The sequence below is a fragment of the Miniopterus natalensis genome, chromosome 21 (genome assembly GCF_054644295.1).
Source record: "Miniopterus natalensis isolate mMinNat1 chromosome 21, mMinNat1.hap1, whole genome shotgun sequence".
In the NCBI taxonomy this organism is placed as follows: domain Eukaryota; kingdom Metazoa; phylum Chordata; class Mammalia; order Chiroptera; family Miniopteridae; genus Miniopterus; species Miniopterus natalensis.
The window spans coordinates 15,500,264-15,513,717 of NC_142101.1; the positions used below are offsets into that span (position 1 = coordinate 15,500,264).

General features: G+C 52.0%; 1 protein-coding gene across 3 annotated transcripts in view; it reads right to left on the reverse strand.

Annotated features, from left to right (window-relative positions):
* Positions 1 to 12,961, reverse strand: part of TGFB2 (transforming growth factor beta 2) — a 53,401-nt gene extending 40,440 nt beyond the window's left edge. For 2 of the 3 annotated variants that reach the window (XM_016221197.2, XM_016221198.2), the window contains exon 1: positions 12,093 to 12,960. In XM_016221197.2, the coding sequence (XP_016076683.1) occupies positions 12,093 to 12,438 (346 nt within the window). In that variant the 5' untranslated portion in view covers positions 12,439 to 12,960. Of the gene's footprint in view, positions 1 to 12,092 lie in introns of all 3 variants that reach the window. The other variant, XM_016221196.2, reaches the window with a different exon arrangement.
* Positions 12,962 to 13,454: the final 493 nt, after the last annotated feature.

The following is a 13,454-nucleotide window of genomic DNA, read 5'->3' on the forward strand; positions in this document are numbered from 1 at the left end:
ATCGATGTTTCTATCTCTCTCTCCCTCTCCCTTCCTCTCTCTCTCCCTAAAATCAATAAAAACATTTTTTTTTTTTTTAATTTAAAAGATAGGACTTTTTCCATACCCTGGAACTCACCATCCCCAGCATTCAGCCCACTAACAAGATCCCAGTGACCACACTTTTGTGGATCCCACCTCCCAGCCGGAACCCTCTCTAATGGGGCCCTGGGGCCCTGGGTGACCCGCATGGCAGGGACGTGCCCACACCCAGGCCTCTGCAGGGCACTGCGATCACGCTGCCTCCGTAGGCATTGCCAGCTGACATCTCCGCACATGTTCACAAGAAGCAACCGCGTTGTTCATTTTTAGAGCCTTCCCCATAGTCTCGGAGGGAGAAAATCCCCGCAGATAACCAGGCGGCAGAGACAGGAAGCCACGCTGGGCACACTGGGGTTGTCACGAGAGATCAGCAAGTCAAACAGAGCCCTCTCGCGCCTATCTGACCTCTGAGAAGAGATGCTGAGACTCATCTCCAACAGAAAACTCACTACCACCAGAGAGAGGCAGAGTCATAAGCAGAGCGCACTTTTTCTTCCAGCCGTGGCCCTGTGCATTTCTTGGGGGGATTTAACTCCTTTTCCTGGGAAACAGCACCTTCTTCAGGCCAGTGGGTGTCGTGGGACAATTCTATTCAATGGGAACCAGATCCCTGAGGTTGGCCCGGGTCCCCCAGGTCAAGGGAAGGCTGAGCAAGAACAAGGCAGAGTAACTATTGTCATTGGCAGCTTCCAACACGCGGTCCTCAAGTATGCGCCTTTGGTTTCCCTTCCCTCTGCTATGAAGCTGCGCTATTAAACCTTCTCTTTCCTTTTCTAAATATTGTTGGTTTTTACTTGTTTGTTTTTAGGCCAGGCCGGAGGATAGGGGGCTCTGGGGCTGATCTGGTACCTCAGAAATTAAAACTATGAATTGGATGGAGAGACAAATGATGCTGATAGTGATTATTTAGGTTAAAGAAAGCAATTGTTAGTTTTTTTAAAAAAAAAATCAATTTTTAACAGTCTATGCGATTGATGCGGTCCTGTGGTCTGGACACATCTTTTTCAGGTCAGTGAGGCTCTGGGTATATGTGAAATGCTTAAAAAATGTAAGACCCCAGGAAAAATCTGAGATGTTAATAGCCTTAGGGCAATAACGCTTTCTAGAAGTACTGGGCACTCACTAGTTCACAATGGGGGCCCGTGGCTCGCGTAAGTCGCAAGACAGAAACAGTCCTGGAGTTAAAGTAACTTACAGTGTAGCTAAAAGACAGTGAAGTTAATAGAGAGGCATCGGGGTTCATTTGTGCCCGTGATGACACCACTAAGAAACGAAGCACAACCAAAAAAACACACGGCATTTCTGGGGAGTGTTTCTGAACCACCTGCCTGAGAGTCACCTGGACTTTGGGTCAAGATGCAGGCTTTTGGAGCCACGTTACAATGACAGAATGGATGGAGGGAGGGGACAGGGGTTTGGGAATCGGCATCTGTCGTAAGCAGCACAGGTGATTCTGCCGCTCGGTAAAATTCGAGAACCGCGGGCCTTTGATGAGATCTCATTTGATCTCCAAACAACCCCACCAAGCGGACTGAGGACAATTTATCCCTCCGGAGGGTTACTTGTCCTGAGTAAGGGGGGGTTCTGTGTGGGGTGAAAGGGTCTATAAGATAGAGGAAAAGCCATTCTTGCTGCAGTGGAACCTTAAGCAGAATTAAATGTCATTAAAATACACCTAGGCCCTGGCCGGGTAGCTCAGTTGGCTGGAGCATAATCCTGATAAGCCAAGGTCGTGGGTTTGACCCCTGGTCAGAACACATACAAGAAGCAACCAGTGAATGCATCAGAAAGTAGAACAACAAATCAGTGTTTTTCTCTCTTTCTCTAAGATCAATCAATAATTTTTTTTTTAAATCCCCTAAACTCCACTTCAAATTAAATTCCTGCCTAAATCCCTCCCAAACCCACCACACAAACACCTCTCTGGTGATTATACCAGTTCATAAGTGGGCCCTATCACTTCCTCTCAATGCTCGCTGTACTAAGATGAATTTTTACTCTACCTAGAGACGCCCCAGCAAGTGCTACTGAGAAAGGGCAAACCGCTGACTCCAAATGTCCAATGACTGGGGGTGAGCTTGGTCCAAGACCCACCTTCTAGAATCTGAGCACTAGTGCCAAGGAATTAATGAAATTAGACACGACTCTACACACATAGTTTCCATATTGATGGTGATGTTTTCTGACAGTGGAATTCTTCTGAAAGCTCTCTCTCTCTCCAAGACAAACTAGCCCAGTGCCCTCATTCTATGGAGGAAAAAAGCAAAGTTTAGGAGGTGGAACAGTGGCCATTCAGGATTCGGTTCAATGGAGCCCACCAGTGACTTCCATCAACACACTCAACACCCTAAGGCTCGATCCTAGGAGGAGGGACAAACGAGTGACTGAGTTATTATTCAAACCCACATGATTTTTTAACAGACATATCCGAGGGTGACAATGCTGTTGCAGAGCCTGAGGTGACAGCCAGGATTCAGCTTTGCTCTTGCCCGGCTACTTCTGGGTACAAGTCAACAGCTCTGGCATGTTCCAAGCTTCCCTCTCCTCAACTTCCAAAGCCCCAGATGCCAAGCTCTGAGCTCGTGGGAACAGTTCCCCACAGAAAGCCCCACGGACCTCCAGGGGGGCAGTCAGTCCCATTACCAAACCATCCATCTTCCGCAAAGAAATGGCCTCAGTCTATGATTTCTTTTCCAAATGTTTTAGAAAATATATATATATATATATCTTTACTGATTTCAGAGAGAGGAAGGGAGAGGGAGAGATAGAAACATCAATGATGAGAGTCATCAATTGGCTGCCTCCATGACCAAATAAGAGCAAATCCCAAGTGGAAAGAATGATAAAGCCACTGTTCCCTATGGTGTAGAGAGAACGATCCCGAATGAACTTGGTGGGAGAAGCGCTGAGTTAACGATACTGAAATGAACCCTAAACTTGAACATTAAGTTACATGGCCCAGGAATGTCCCATTTATGTTTTGGCAACAATAAATAGTGCTCTTGAGAGGCACGGATGAGTCCTGTGCTTATCAAGTTTGCCAAAACCAGTGCACTGGTGGTCACCCCAGTGCCTTTGCATTCTTGCGCCCAAGCGCAAGTGACAAGGGACGGTGCTGCCGACAGCCTGCAGGGATGAGCGTGCTCTCGGGGAGCCAGCCTGTCACGCAGGTGTGGCCCCTGCGGGTCAGGTGGGGAAAGCCAATGGACAGAGCCAGTGTCAAGGCCACATTTTAGTTCTTGCAGGAGGCTGGAAAGATGCTATGGCAGTTCCTGAAACAAAGAGCATCTCCCCCAAAAGCAGTCTCATTCTCAAACAGCGGCTCCCCGACTTTTCCGAAGCAAGGCATCTCTGCCTCGGGGACAACGGGCTTCGTCCTGACCCACGTGCTCTTGGTCATGGAGACAAACGCGCTCTGCCCGCGCGCGACCCCAGCCAGGGCCCCGCACCCTGTCTCCCTCCACGGGGACTCAGCAGGGCAGTGCGGAGGGGCTGCCCCGGCCCCGAGCGCGTGACACAGGTGCACCCTGTGGGTGACAGTTCCATGAAAAACACGCACTTGCTCCTTTGTTGGATTTCAGGTTTTTGGGCCCAGAAAGAGAGGTGAGGGCTATGGGGCTCATTCAGAGAGATCGGTGAAAAGAATTTAACCATTTCCCCCTAAAAATGTACATAGCCTTTGAAACAACTGGTAACATCTTGAGATGTCCAAAAAAATAAAAAATAAAATCAAAACTGAAAATGAATTCCCTGAGCATGCTGGGAGGAATCCAGGGCGTGGGGTCCGGGCGCTGGGCTCCAGAGGTGGACAGCACCAGCTGGTGGCTCTTCAAGTTCACTAAATAGAAGAGTTTTCTGAGCACAGCCATCATGCCTCCATGTCATTTGATTTTCTCTGTGCCTCTAGGACAGACCTCTGGACAGACCCATGGACTGCTGTTCTCTTAAACAAACACGTATGCGATTTCACTGCTTTTTCATAGTTTTCATGTTTCAATAGCGCCAAAAGCCCGATGCTCTTATCATCAGTGGCATGTTATAAACAGTTGGCAATGCCATTTCTTTCTTAGTGGCATATAAACAACGGTGCATCTTAAAGTCAAGGGTGTGTGAGGTTCAATGACTAACAGCTGGCATGCAAAACAGACCTACTAAGTGCCGGAAGCAGGAGCACTAGGTACTTCTTTGCACCTGCAAACCTTTATGACCCCAGGGAGCAGGTGATAGCACTTAGGTCAGCTGCAACCGGCCACGAAGCCAATTAAGGCAGAGCCAAGGCCTGAACTCGGCAGGAGGCAGCTTCAGTGTCAAGGAGGCGGTTTAACCTGCACTGAGAGAGTCAAGTTGTGAACCCAAACAAGACCACAGTCTAACAACGGCCATAGTTAGGACCAAGGAGTCGGGCTTCTGGTCTCTGAGGTCACCTCTTGCCTTTCTGCCTCTGAGATTCCTTTCTCTTTGCTTATTGGGTCCGTCTGTCCACACCACCCTGCCTTCCCAAATAAATCAGTTCTCCGAAAGAGACAAGATGAATCCCCTACCAATCACATCTGTCAAAACTTTGGGGAAGAAAACGGCTGCCGGTGAAGACAAAGACCAAGAGACTGGGGACATCGCAATGTTTATATCAACCAAGTGCAGGGATAAAGGCTGAATGTGTCAGAGGCAAGAAAAAGGAGCCAGGGTTGGGTGGGAGGCTTCGGAGGTGTTCCCTTCCATGGGGAAGGACGGAGAGCTCATGGAGGCAGTCCGTGGTAGGAGAGGAGGGTCGTCACTCCGTGGATGTGCTGCATCACTTTGCAAAAGGGCAAGAAAGTCGGGCTCTGCATTTGCTGGCCTCTGTTATAGGGCCTCTGTTATTGGTGGTAACTAAGAGCCTTACTTTCAATAAGTCATCGCTGATAGAAACAGCTCTGACCGTGGCCTCATGTGTCACAGGGAAAATGCCAGTATGGGCCTTAAAGGGCTGCTTGTAAAGATTAAACAAGTGCATGCATGTAAGGTATTTTAAAATCTATGCCTGGTGCATAGTAGCACCCAATAAAGGTTAGCTTTCACCGCCACCGTCATCACCATCACTTTCATTATTATCTGTATAACTGGAGAGAGGAAACCTGTGGCTATGAGGAGGCTCGTGGCCTTCAGCACAGTGATACGATCCACTCCAGGTACCCTGATGACAAAGGTGAGTAGATCTCATCTCTGCTCATCTCCTGGTCCTGATGCTTTGAATTCTCTGATCCCTCTCCTGGAGGTTCAGTCTTATTCTCTAAAGGGAAATGCTCACTCACTCACTAAGCATTTACTGAGCCAATATGATGGGCTAGTTTCTGCAGGAGGACAGGTGAGTCTGAGCCGATTCCTGCTCTGAGGCAGCTCCCAAGCCAATGAAGAAGACAGGTCAGAACGCGGCTGAGATGTTACCAGCAGCCAAGGAAAAGGCTGAACTGGAGACGAATATCAGCATTGTGAGAGTCCAGAAGAGCTAAATAAATACACTAGGGAAATGAAAGGTTTCCTAGGGAGGTGGCACCCGACTAAACCCTAGAGGATGCTTAAAGGTGCTGAGAGACGGGTCTCCAAGTGGGAGAAAGAGCGCAAGCAAAGGCCCGGGGGCACGAACATAACAGGCCCACTTGGGTAAAGGCAGAGGGGGGTGATGTCGTTTTCAAGCAGAGATTTAGTGAGAGGCGGGCTGAGCAAGGAGGAGGGGCAGACCCCGAAAAGTCTTGCATGTTACCTAAGACGTCGGAAGTCTCACCTAGGAAGGCTAAATTCTCAAGGGCTTCTTAGATGTCTAGATAGGGCTAGACGCTGGGGCCTCGAGGCCCTGCCAGTCTCTGTCCCTGGCCCCTTACGCGGCAAAGGTCACCTAAGGGACAATCCCAGTGTGCAAGGGAAACAGAGCCATTGAGTGGACCCTACAAAGGAAAAGAATGAGATGAAGGTCCCAAGACACCCCCAGGCTAGTGGGAGTGGCTCCTAAAACATCCCTGTTTAATCACATTTTAACACGTCTAAAACATCTCTCTTCACCTCTCGTAATCGACGGCACGTCATAGGGCATTGGCAGTGATGCCGCCTTCTTCGTGGCACGTAAAATAATCTTAAAATCCATGGTGTTCGAGGGGCCATGAATTACAGCTGCTGTGTAGAGCGGGCCTACTAAGCGCTAGACACAGGGCCAGGTGCTCTCTGTACCCGGCCCCCTCAATCTTCACAACCCTAGAAAGCAGGTCTCGTCTTCATCTTTGCAAGTGAAGAAACTGGGGCCTGGTCCAGGGAAGTTGACCGCCGTCCATGGAGAATTCCAGAACAAAAAGCAGTCCAGGGATGGCGGGAAGAGGCCCGGGGGGGGGGGGGGGTTGTTTTACGCAGCCCCGAGGCCACCAAGCCAACCCAGGTGGCGGTCACCTTGCAGTACAGTTCAAAACCCACTTCCGGATAAGAGAGGGTCGAAAAGAAACAAAAGACAACAACAACAACAAAAAGAAACACAACCCACGTGTGGCTGTAGCCTGATCCGAGCGTCTCAGGTTTCTCCTAAACAAAGGCCAGAAGCGAGCTTTGTAGTCTAAACAAACCCGCCAAGGAATCCCTCGCATGTTCTCCAACTTACAATACCCGGAGCACATGGGATTCCCAGGTTAAAAAATGATCTTGGCTTAAAGAATATTGAACAGGAAAAGCACACCATATGGCTTCAAAATGACAATGGAAACATTTGTTTATCTCTGGCCAGAGGAGCATTTCGGCAAGCTGCTCAGAATCTGAGAGATGGAATCCACCCCCTGGCAGAAGGGCTGCCAGAGGAGAGCGAGCACATCTGGTGAGTCCGAGTCCTCTCTCCAGGACCCCTCAGCACCGGAAATGCACCATCGGGACAGATGGAGGGCTGTTTCCAGACTCTTCCGTGCAGCCTCTTTGCTCGCAGCTCACTCACCTTCCTACTAGACCTACAAAGGGGTTGGGGGGCGATGGGCAGGGGGTGGTGGGGCCAGGTTCCCAACTCCCTGGCTGGCCTGCATGTCTCTCCTAGAGCCACGTCCCTCCACTGACCTCCTAAAAAAATGCAGCCTGGACTGTGTTGTCATCTCTGGGTGAAGGCCTGGGAGTCAGTGACCTCCCCGGTTCTCACCCAGGTCCGACGGTGGATCGACAGTGAGTCATGAGCCCTTTTTGGACATCTCGTTTCCTCTGGGAAAGCTGATCGGCCATTTCTTCATCTTTTGATGAAAGATGCTGAGCCGAGGTTGTATCAGCACTTTTGCCCCAGAGGTTAAGTCAGCCTTGAAAAGGTGCAGCTCCTGAAGTCGACCCCAGGGGTCGCTGTGGAGACGCAGAGTCCCTCTGGGAGGTCAAGTGGTCCCCACCTGCCTGCAGGGCCCTCCAGCTCCAGTGCCCAGCCTCCAGGGGGGTGGAGGAGTCCTCCGGAGAGGCTCGAAGCAGGCCGGCCCCACTTGGCAGCCAAAGCTGCCCAACGGCCTCAGTTATAAACAGTATATTTCTTTGAGGGTTTTCCCTAGTCCTTGAAAAGTAAAAGAAAGAACAGAGAGGAAATCCTGACAGAGTATGTGGCCTAAGTTAAATGTAACCACAATTAGGCACTAGAGTTAGTACAAGCAATGATGCAATAGCAACGAAGGAATGAAAGTTGGTCTGTTGTTTATTAATAACTCAGTCTTTGTGGGAGTCAAAGGGGTTCAAATCTGCCTTTGATCTCCCTCCCTCCCTCCCTGCTTCCCTCCCTCTCTCTCTGTCTCCCTCTGTGTCTCCTTCTCGCACACCCCCACACAGAGAATCTTAAAAAATAAAATCCCTGACCATCAAGTGAAAATACTACTGTGTTCCAGCAACTGCTAATATTTTCCTTCACTGGGCAACGGGCCCACAGTCCAGCAACTTGTGCACAGAAAGACATATCCCTGAACAGAATCTCAAATCACACTCCCCCAAAACACGGTGCTACTGGGACTCATTCTACGTCCCACGGTCTCACTGGGAAAATGACGGGGGAAATAGGGAAGGACATTGTTTGGTGATGAATGTGGAACATTCGCGTGAAACAATGAGAGAGGGAACCTCGCTGTGATGCTCCGGGCTGTGTATTTTAGTCCATCTAATTCAATGTGATGAACGCACCAACACGGCCGCTTACTGCCTTCGGTTGCCTGACTCGGACAATCCGCTCTCGGTCCACATGAACTGCTTATTTTCTTTGCGAGGAAAACCCAAAGTAACTTCTCACTTCTCTTTGTTCTGATTAACCACACTTGCCACTGACCGAGGTTCCCAATGGGTCCCCACCCATTCCTTAGGCTAAATGAATGGGAAGCTCGGATGCTTCTAACGTAGGCGTTGTAAGAAAATCACAGTAAAGCACACAGTATACAAAATGGTCCGATTCCAGCTCCTATTTAATTGAGATAACTTTCTGATTATAACCTCTGTTCAGCGCTCTCATTTTAATGTCCTTTTGATCATAAAGCTATTTTATGCCTAGGTGATGACTTTTAAAATGGTACCACTAGCAGAATTCAGTAACCCGAAACAAATGTCAGGGTAGCCGGGGCTTCTCAGCGTGGGCACTACTGATGCTCTGAGCTGGATTATTCTTTGATATAGGGGCCGGGGTGCAGCTGTCCTGGGCATTCTAGGGCCGTCAGCAAAATCTCTGGCCTCCACCCACTAAATGCCCGTAGCGCCCCTCCACTCCCAGTCAGGACAACCGAAAATGTCAAATGGATCCTGAGGGTGTGTGTGTGTGAAATCACCACAGTCAGAACCACATCAAGGGCCTGATTAGCTACAATGAAAGAGGGAGAGGAAAGATAGAAAATGAAACTTTTTGTCTTTTTTTTTTTTTTTACTGCCTGAGCCTCTACAGATTTCAACTGTCCATCATTTGGCACCTTCTCTGGTTAAGGAGGTTACTCTTGCTAAATCTCTACAGCCTTGTGCAGTGTCTTTTGAACAGATGTGTCTTGAACTTCAAATGGATTGTCAAAAGGACCCAGAAACCCACCAATTCCCGCTGGGCAAACGATCGGTAAACCCAAGCATCACTCCACTTTGAGCCTTAAACTAACAGCATGTGAGAAGATCAATATGAATAAATTCAAAACTAATCAGACCCCCTTCTTTAAATGTTGACACAGTATTATTTATATCCCATAAATACCTTTCTCGACTAAAATTCATCCTAGGCGATTGGCAACGGGCCAGTTCTACTCATATTTACTGTATTTATATAGCACGCCCGGCCAAGGATAATATTTAAGACAAAAATACGCCTGGAGGCATATACAATATCTCTTATATTTTTACTTTTAAATTTCCACATTGCTAAAAATATTTAGTCTGAACCGTATAAAATGTCCCACAAAGGGCTATCGGCGATCCGTAATGATATATAGCTCGTTGAGTATAATTAGAGCATATTTGCAATATTTGAGCTGGAGTCGCTCCCCGAACGCTAATAAGTTGGTGGTAAAAAATGAACCAGTGATCTTTCCCATGCCTTGGGCTCCGAGGCCTATGACCCTCGCCACGGAATTCACTGCAAGAAATGACGGGCACCCTCCCTCTGCGCAGCCCCAGCTGAAGACCTAAAGGGGGAGAGTTGGTCGAGGAGCCAACGCTGCACTTTCAACGCGCTCTTTTAAAATATGGTGGAGCGGTTTTCTCTCCCTCCCCCCTTTTTTTTTGGAACGGTTTTACTATATTCCAGTATAACTCGAAAGTGCTGGAAAATCAGTTAACCTACTTTCTATAAAATCGTCCACAGTCTTTGCACAGTGGGATCAAGTCTGCTGTTAATATGGTTCTCTGCTCCTGGACTTCCACACACAAGACGGGCTTTGACAAGCCTGTATTTTTGCATGAAAACTGACCGTATATATTTTGTTATAGTGCGCTTATGAGAAGTTTTAATTTATTTGGTGGCTGGGGTGGGGGAGAGTGTCTGGGTACTGATTTTAGCTGCCCATCCTCTGCCATCCTGATACTGTGAGGGTTTTTTCCAGTTTGGTGATGACCGTGACCCTGGGTCAGATCATCTCCGCCCTTTGGACTGAAACACGCTTGAGAGAACAAAGAATTAACACCCTCTTGGGTAACCTGCTCTCTCCACGACTACACCTGTCTATAACCATGAATTCAGGCCTCCTCTGTTAAAAAGTGCCGGCAATGCCTTAGCAATTTTGCAAGGAAATGCACACAACGGATGGCGTGTCCGGGTTCTGCACAGCTAACCCCCTTGCCCGCCTGCCCAATACCAGTGAAGCGGTGCACGTGCTGGAGAAGGCAAACTGGACCCAGCCCCCTGTCCCCTCTCGCTGGTCTTGGACTAATTACAATGAACTTTTCTTGCCTAATATCTCCTTGGCTCCACCCCAGAGAGAGAGAGAGAGAGAGAGCTTCACCCCCCGCCCCTGAAGGGAGTAGCAGGGGTGGAGAGTGTTCATCTCCCCTGGGGAGGACGGGGCCCTGACCACACTGGTAAAAGCATCCTTGCTGCCCGGATCCCCTGCGTCTGCTCTGCTCCCCAACGGGAAGAGCGGAGAGGTCGCAGGGAAGCCTGGGGTGAGCTATGCCGGCTGCGGCCAGGGGACAGGGCTGCGGCTTGTCAAACTAAAGCTGAAGATTGGAACAGAAAAGCTCCACCCCGCAGCGAGAACCTCTAGGGCCCGGGCTCGAGATGGCCGTGTTATCTATTTCGGAGAGACCCGGGGACTCTGTGCGGGCAGCGAGTATATAGGGCAGGGAAGGGGGTGGAGAGAAGAGCGCGGCCAATGAAACGTTTACAACTTGGGGTTTGGACAGACGCAAATGTCGAGGCTCGCTTTTTTTTTTTAATTTTTTTTTTCTTTTTTCTACTTCTTCCTGGTATTTAACCCCCTCAGGTATCACTGGATGCTGCTGCTTTTCTTTTTCTTTTTCAAAAAGAATTTGGAACGAATTCTAAGCTAACTGTGCTTTCCACACACATCCCCCATCCCCACCCCAAAGAGCTCCCCACGAAATCCCTTGGCTCCCCCGGCTACTGCAGGCCAGCTGGTTTTGAGGACACTGCCCTCGGAGAAGCGGGGTTACAAAGCACACAGATGGGCTGTCTTCCACCCTCCCTGAGACTTGGGAAGGCACCCAAGTAACCGCAGGAGCCCGGGGCTCCCGGGGGAGAGAGAGGGACACCTAAGGAAAGCGCTCTGCTCCACCGCCAGCCTGGGAAGGCAGGGTTCAGGGGGTTCTGCAAAGGAAGGTGCGGCCAATCCCCTGTCAGCACCGTCAGAAACCAAGCTGCCCTCTCCACCGCCCCAGGGGGCACCCAAGGGGGCCCAGGTTACAAGAGCGGGCCTTTGGGGACTGTAAACACTTAGCTATGGCAATACGTTCAAGAATCCGGGGTTCGGAGGTAGGTTTTTGGAGGGGTTTCACCAAACATTTGGGGGGCGGGCTGGAGGGGGGGCTCGAGACAGTAGGGAAGCCTGGGGGAGCCCTTGGATAGGTGGGCAGGGAGAGGGGGCGCCTTCCCTCTGGGAGGCTAGCTTTGGGCCACTTTTTTTTTTTTAACCCTTCGTGCACCAGCTGGACCGTCTCCACGCCCATGGCGGGGGGGTGGGGGAGTCCGACAAAAAAAAAAAAAAGAAAAGAAACCCACCAAGATTTCCCGGCCAAACTCAGCCCCGGGGAGCGCGTGGCCTCCCGGGGGACAGGGGCAAGCTGACGGCCAGCTGGTGTGGCCCAGCCAAGGATTTCAGGGGCGAGGAATGGAGAGGAGAGCGCCTTCGAAAGGGCGGAGGCGCCGGGGCGGGAGGAATGGAGAAGTGCACAGTTGGAAAGGCAGCGTCTCGGAGCCCAGCGTGCCCGTGACGCTCACGAGTGGAGACGGGGCGGGTGGGACGCGGGGCAGGAGGGAAGCCCAGCGGGGCGCGGGCAGGGCAGGGCGGTCCCTGCGGGGGCCCCGGGACGCGCTGAGCCCCGGGAGGGCGCGGGGAGGGCGGGGGACTTACTTTCCGAGGGGAAGAAGGGCGGCATGTCGATCTTGTACACCTCCTTCGCGTAGTATTCCTCGTCGCTGCGCTCGCGCTCGCAGGCGGCCGCGCGCCGGCTCGCCTTCTCCTGGAGCAAGTCCCTGGTGCTGTTGTAGATGGAGATCACCTCCGGGGGCACGTCCTCGGGCTCGGGGTAGTCTTCTGGGGGGCTGGTGAGCTTCAGCTTGCTCAGGATCTGCCCGCGGATCGCCTCGATCCTCTTGCGCATGAACTGGTCCATGTCGAGCGTGCTGCAGGTAGACAGGCCGAGCGCGGCCGCGGCCAGATGCAGGAGCAGGAACGCGCTCAGCACGCAGCAGTGCATTTTTATTTTTATTTTTTTGGAAGGTGGAAAAAGTTAAAAAAAATAATAAAAAAAGGGTACCAAAAAAAAAAAAAAAAGAAAGAAAAGAAAAGAAACCAACCAGTCTCAAAATACAGATCAGGTAGTTTTTTTTTTGGTGGTTGTTTTTTTTTTTTTTTTAATGCGAAACTTTTGCAAACAATCGAGTCACTGTCCAATACGAGAAAGAAAAACAAAAAAAAAGGGATCTTGCTCGAATTCCTTTGCAAAGAAAATGCCAGTAGCTCCCAAGGTGGAAATGCTCGTGCACGGCGGGCAGGGGGACCCTGGCGCGGGGGCGCCGGAGGAAGTTCTCCCGCAGCGACGAGACGCGGACGAGACACGCGCGGCCGCGAGGCAGGAATGGGTGCGCGCGGAGGGCTCGGCGCTCGGGGTGTCAGTTTCGGGCGCCCAGTGGCGGATCTGAACTCGGCGCCTCCGGCCAAACGGGAAGAGATGAAAAGGCCCCGGGGCTGGCGGCGGGCGGGCGGGGCGCGCCGGGGGTTACGCGCTGGGAGCCGGGGAGGCCGGGAGGGCCCCGCGGCCCGCGGCGCTGGGGCGGCGGCGGCGGCGGCGGCGGCGGCAGCAGCTCGGGCGCGGAGGGGCGCACACGTGCGTGAGCGAGTGTGAGTGTGCGGGGGCGCGCGGCGGTGCGCGCGCTGGGGGCGAGCCGGGCCCGCCGCGGGGAGGCGGCTGCGCGGCGCCCCGCGCTCGGGACGCGCTGGGATCCGGCGGCGGCCGCGGCGGCTGCCCGGGCGGCGAGGATCCTGCTGCCGGAGCCGCGCGCAGTGGCCTCCACCCCGGCCGGAGCGCGCCGACCCGCCCGGTCACTCCACGTTGCTGCCGCCGCCGCCGCCGCTGGCGACCGCGTCCAGCCTCCAGCTCCCTCCTCCGGCTCCTCCTCCTGCGCTCGCTCCAAACGCCAACCCGGCAGCAGACGACCGGCCGGCGGCCGCCGCGGTGGCTTCCACCCCCTGGGACCGCTCGCGGGGCAGCTT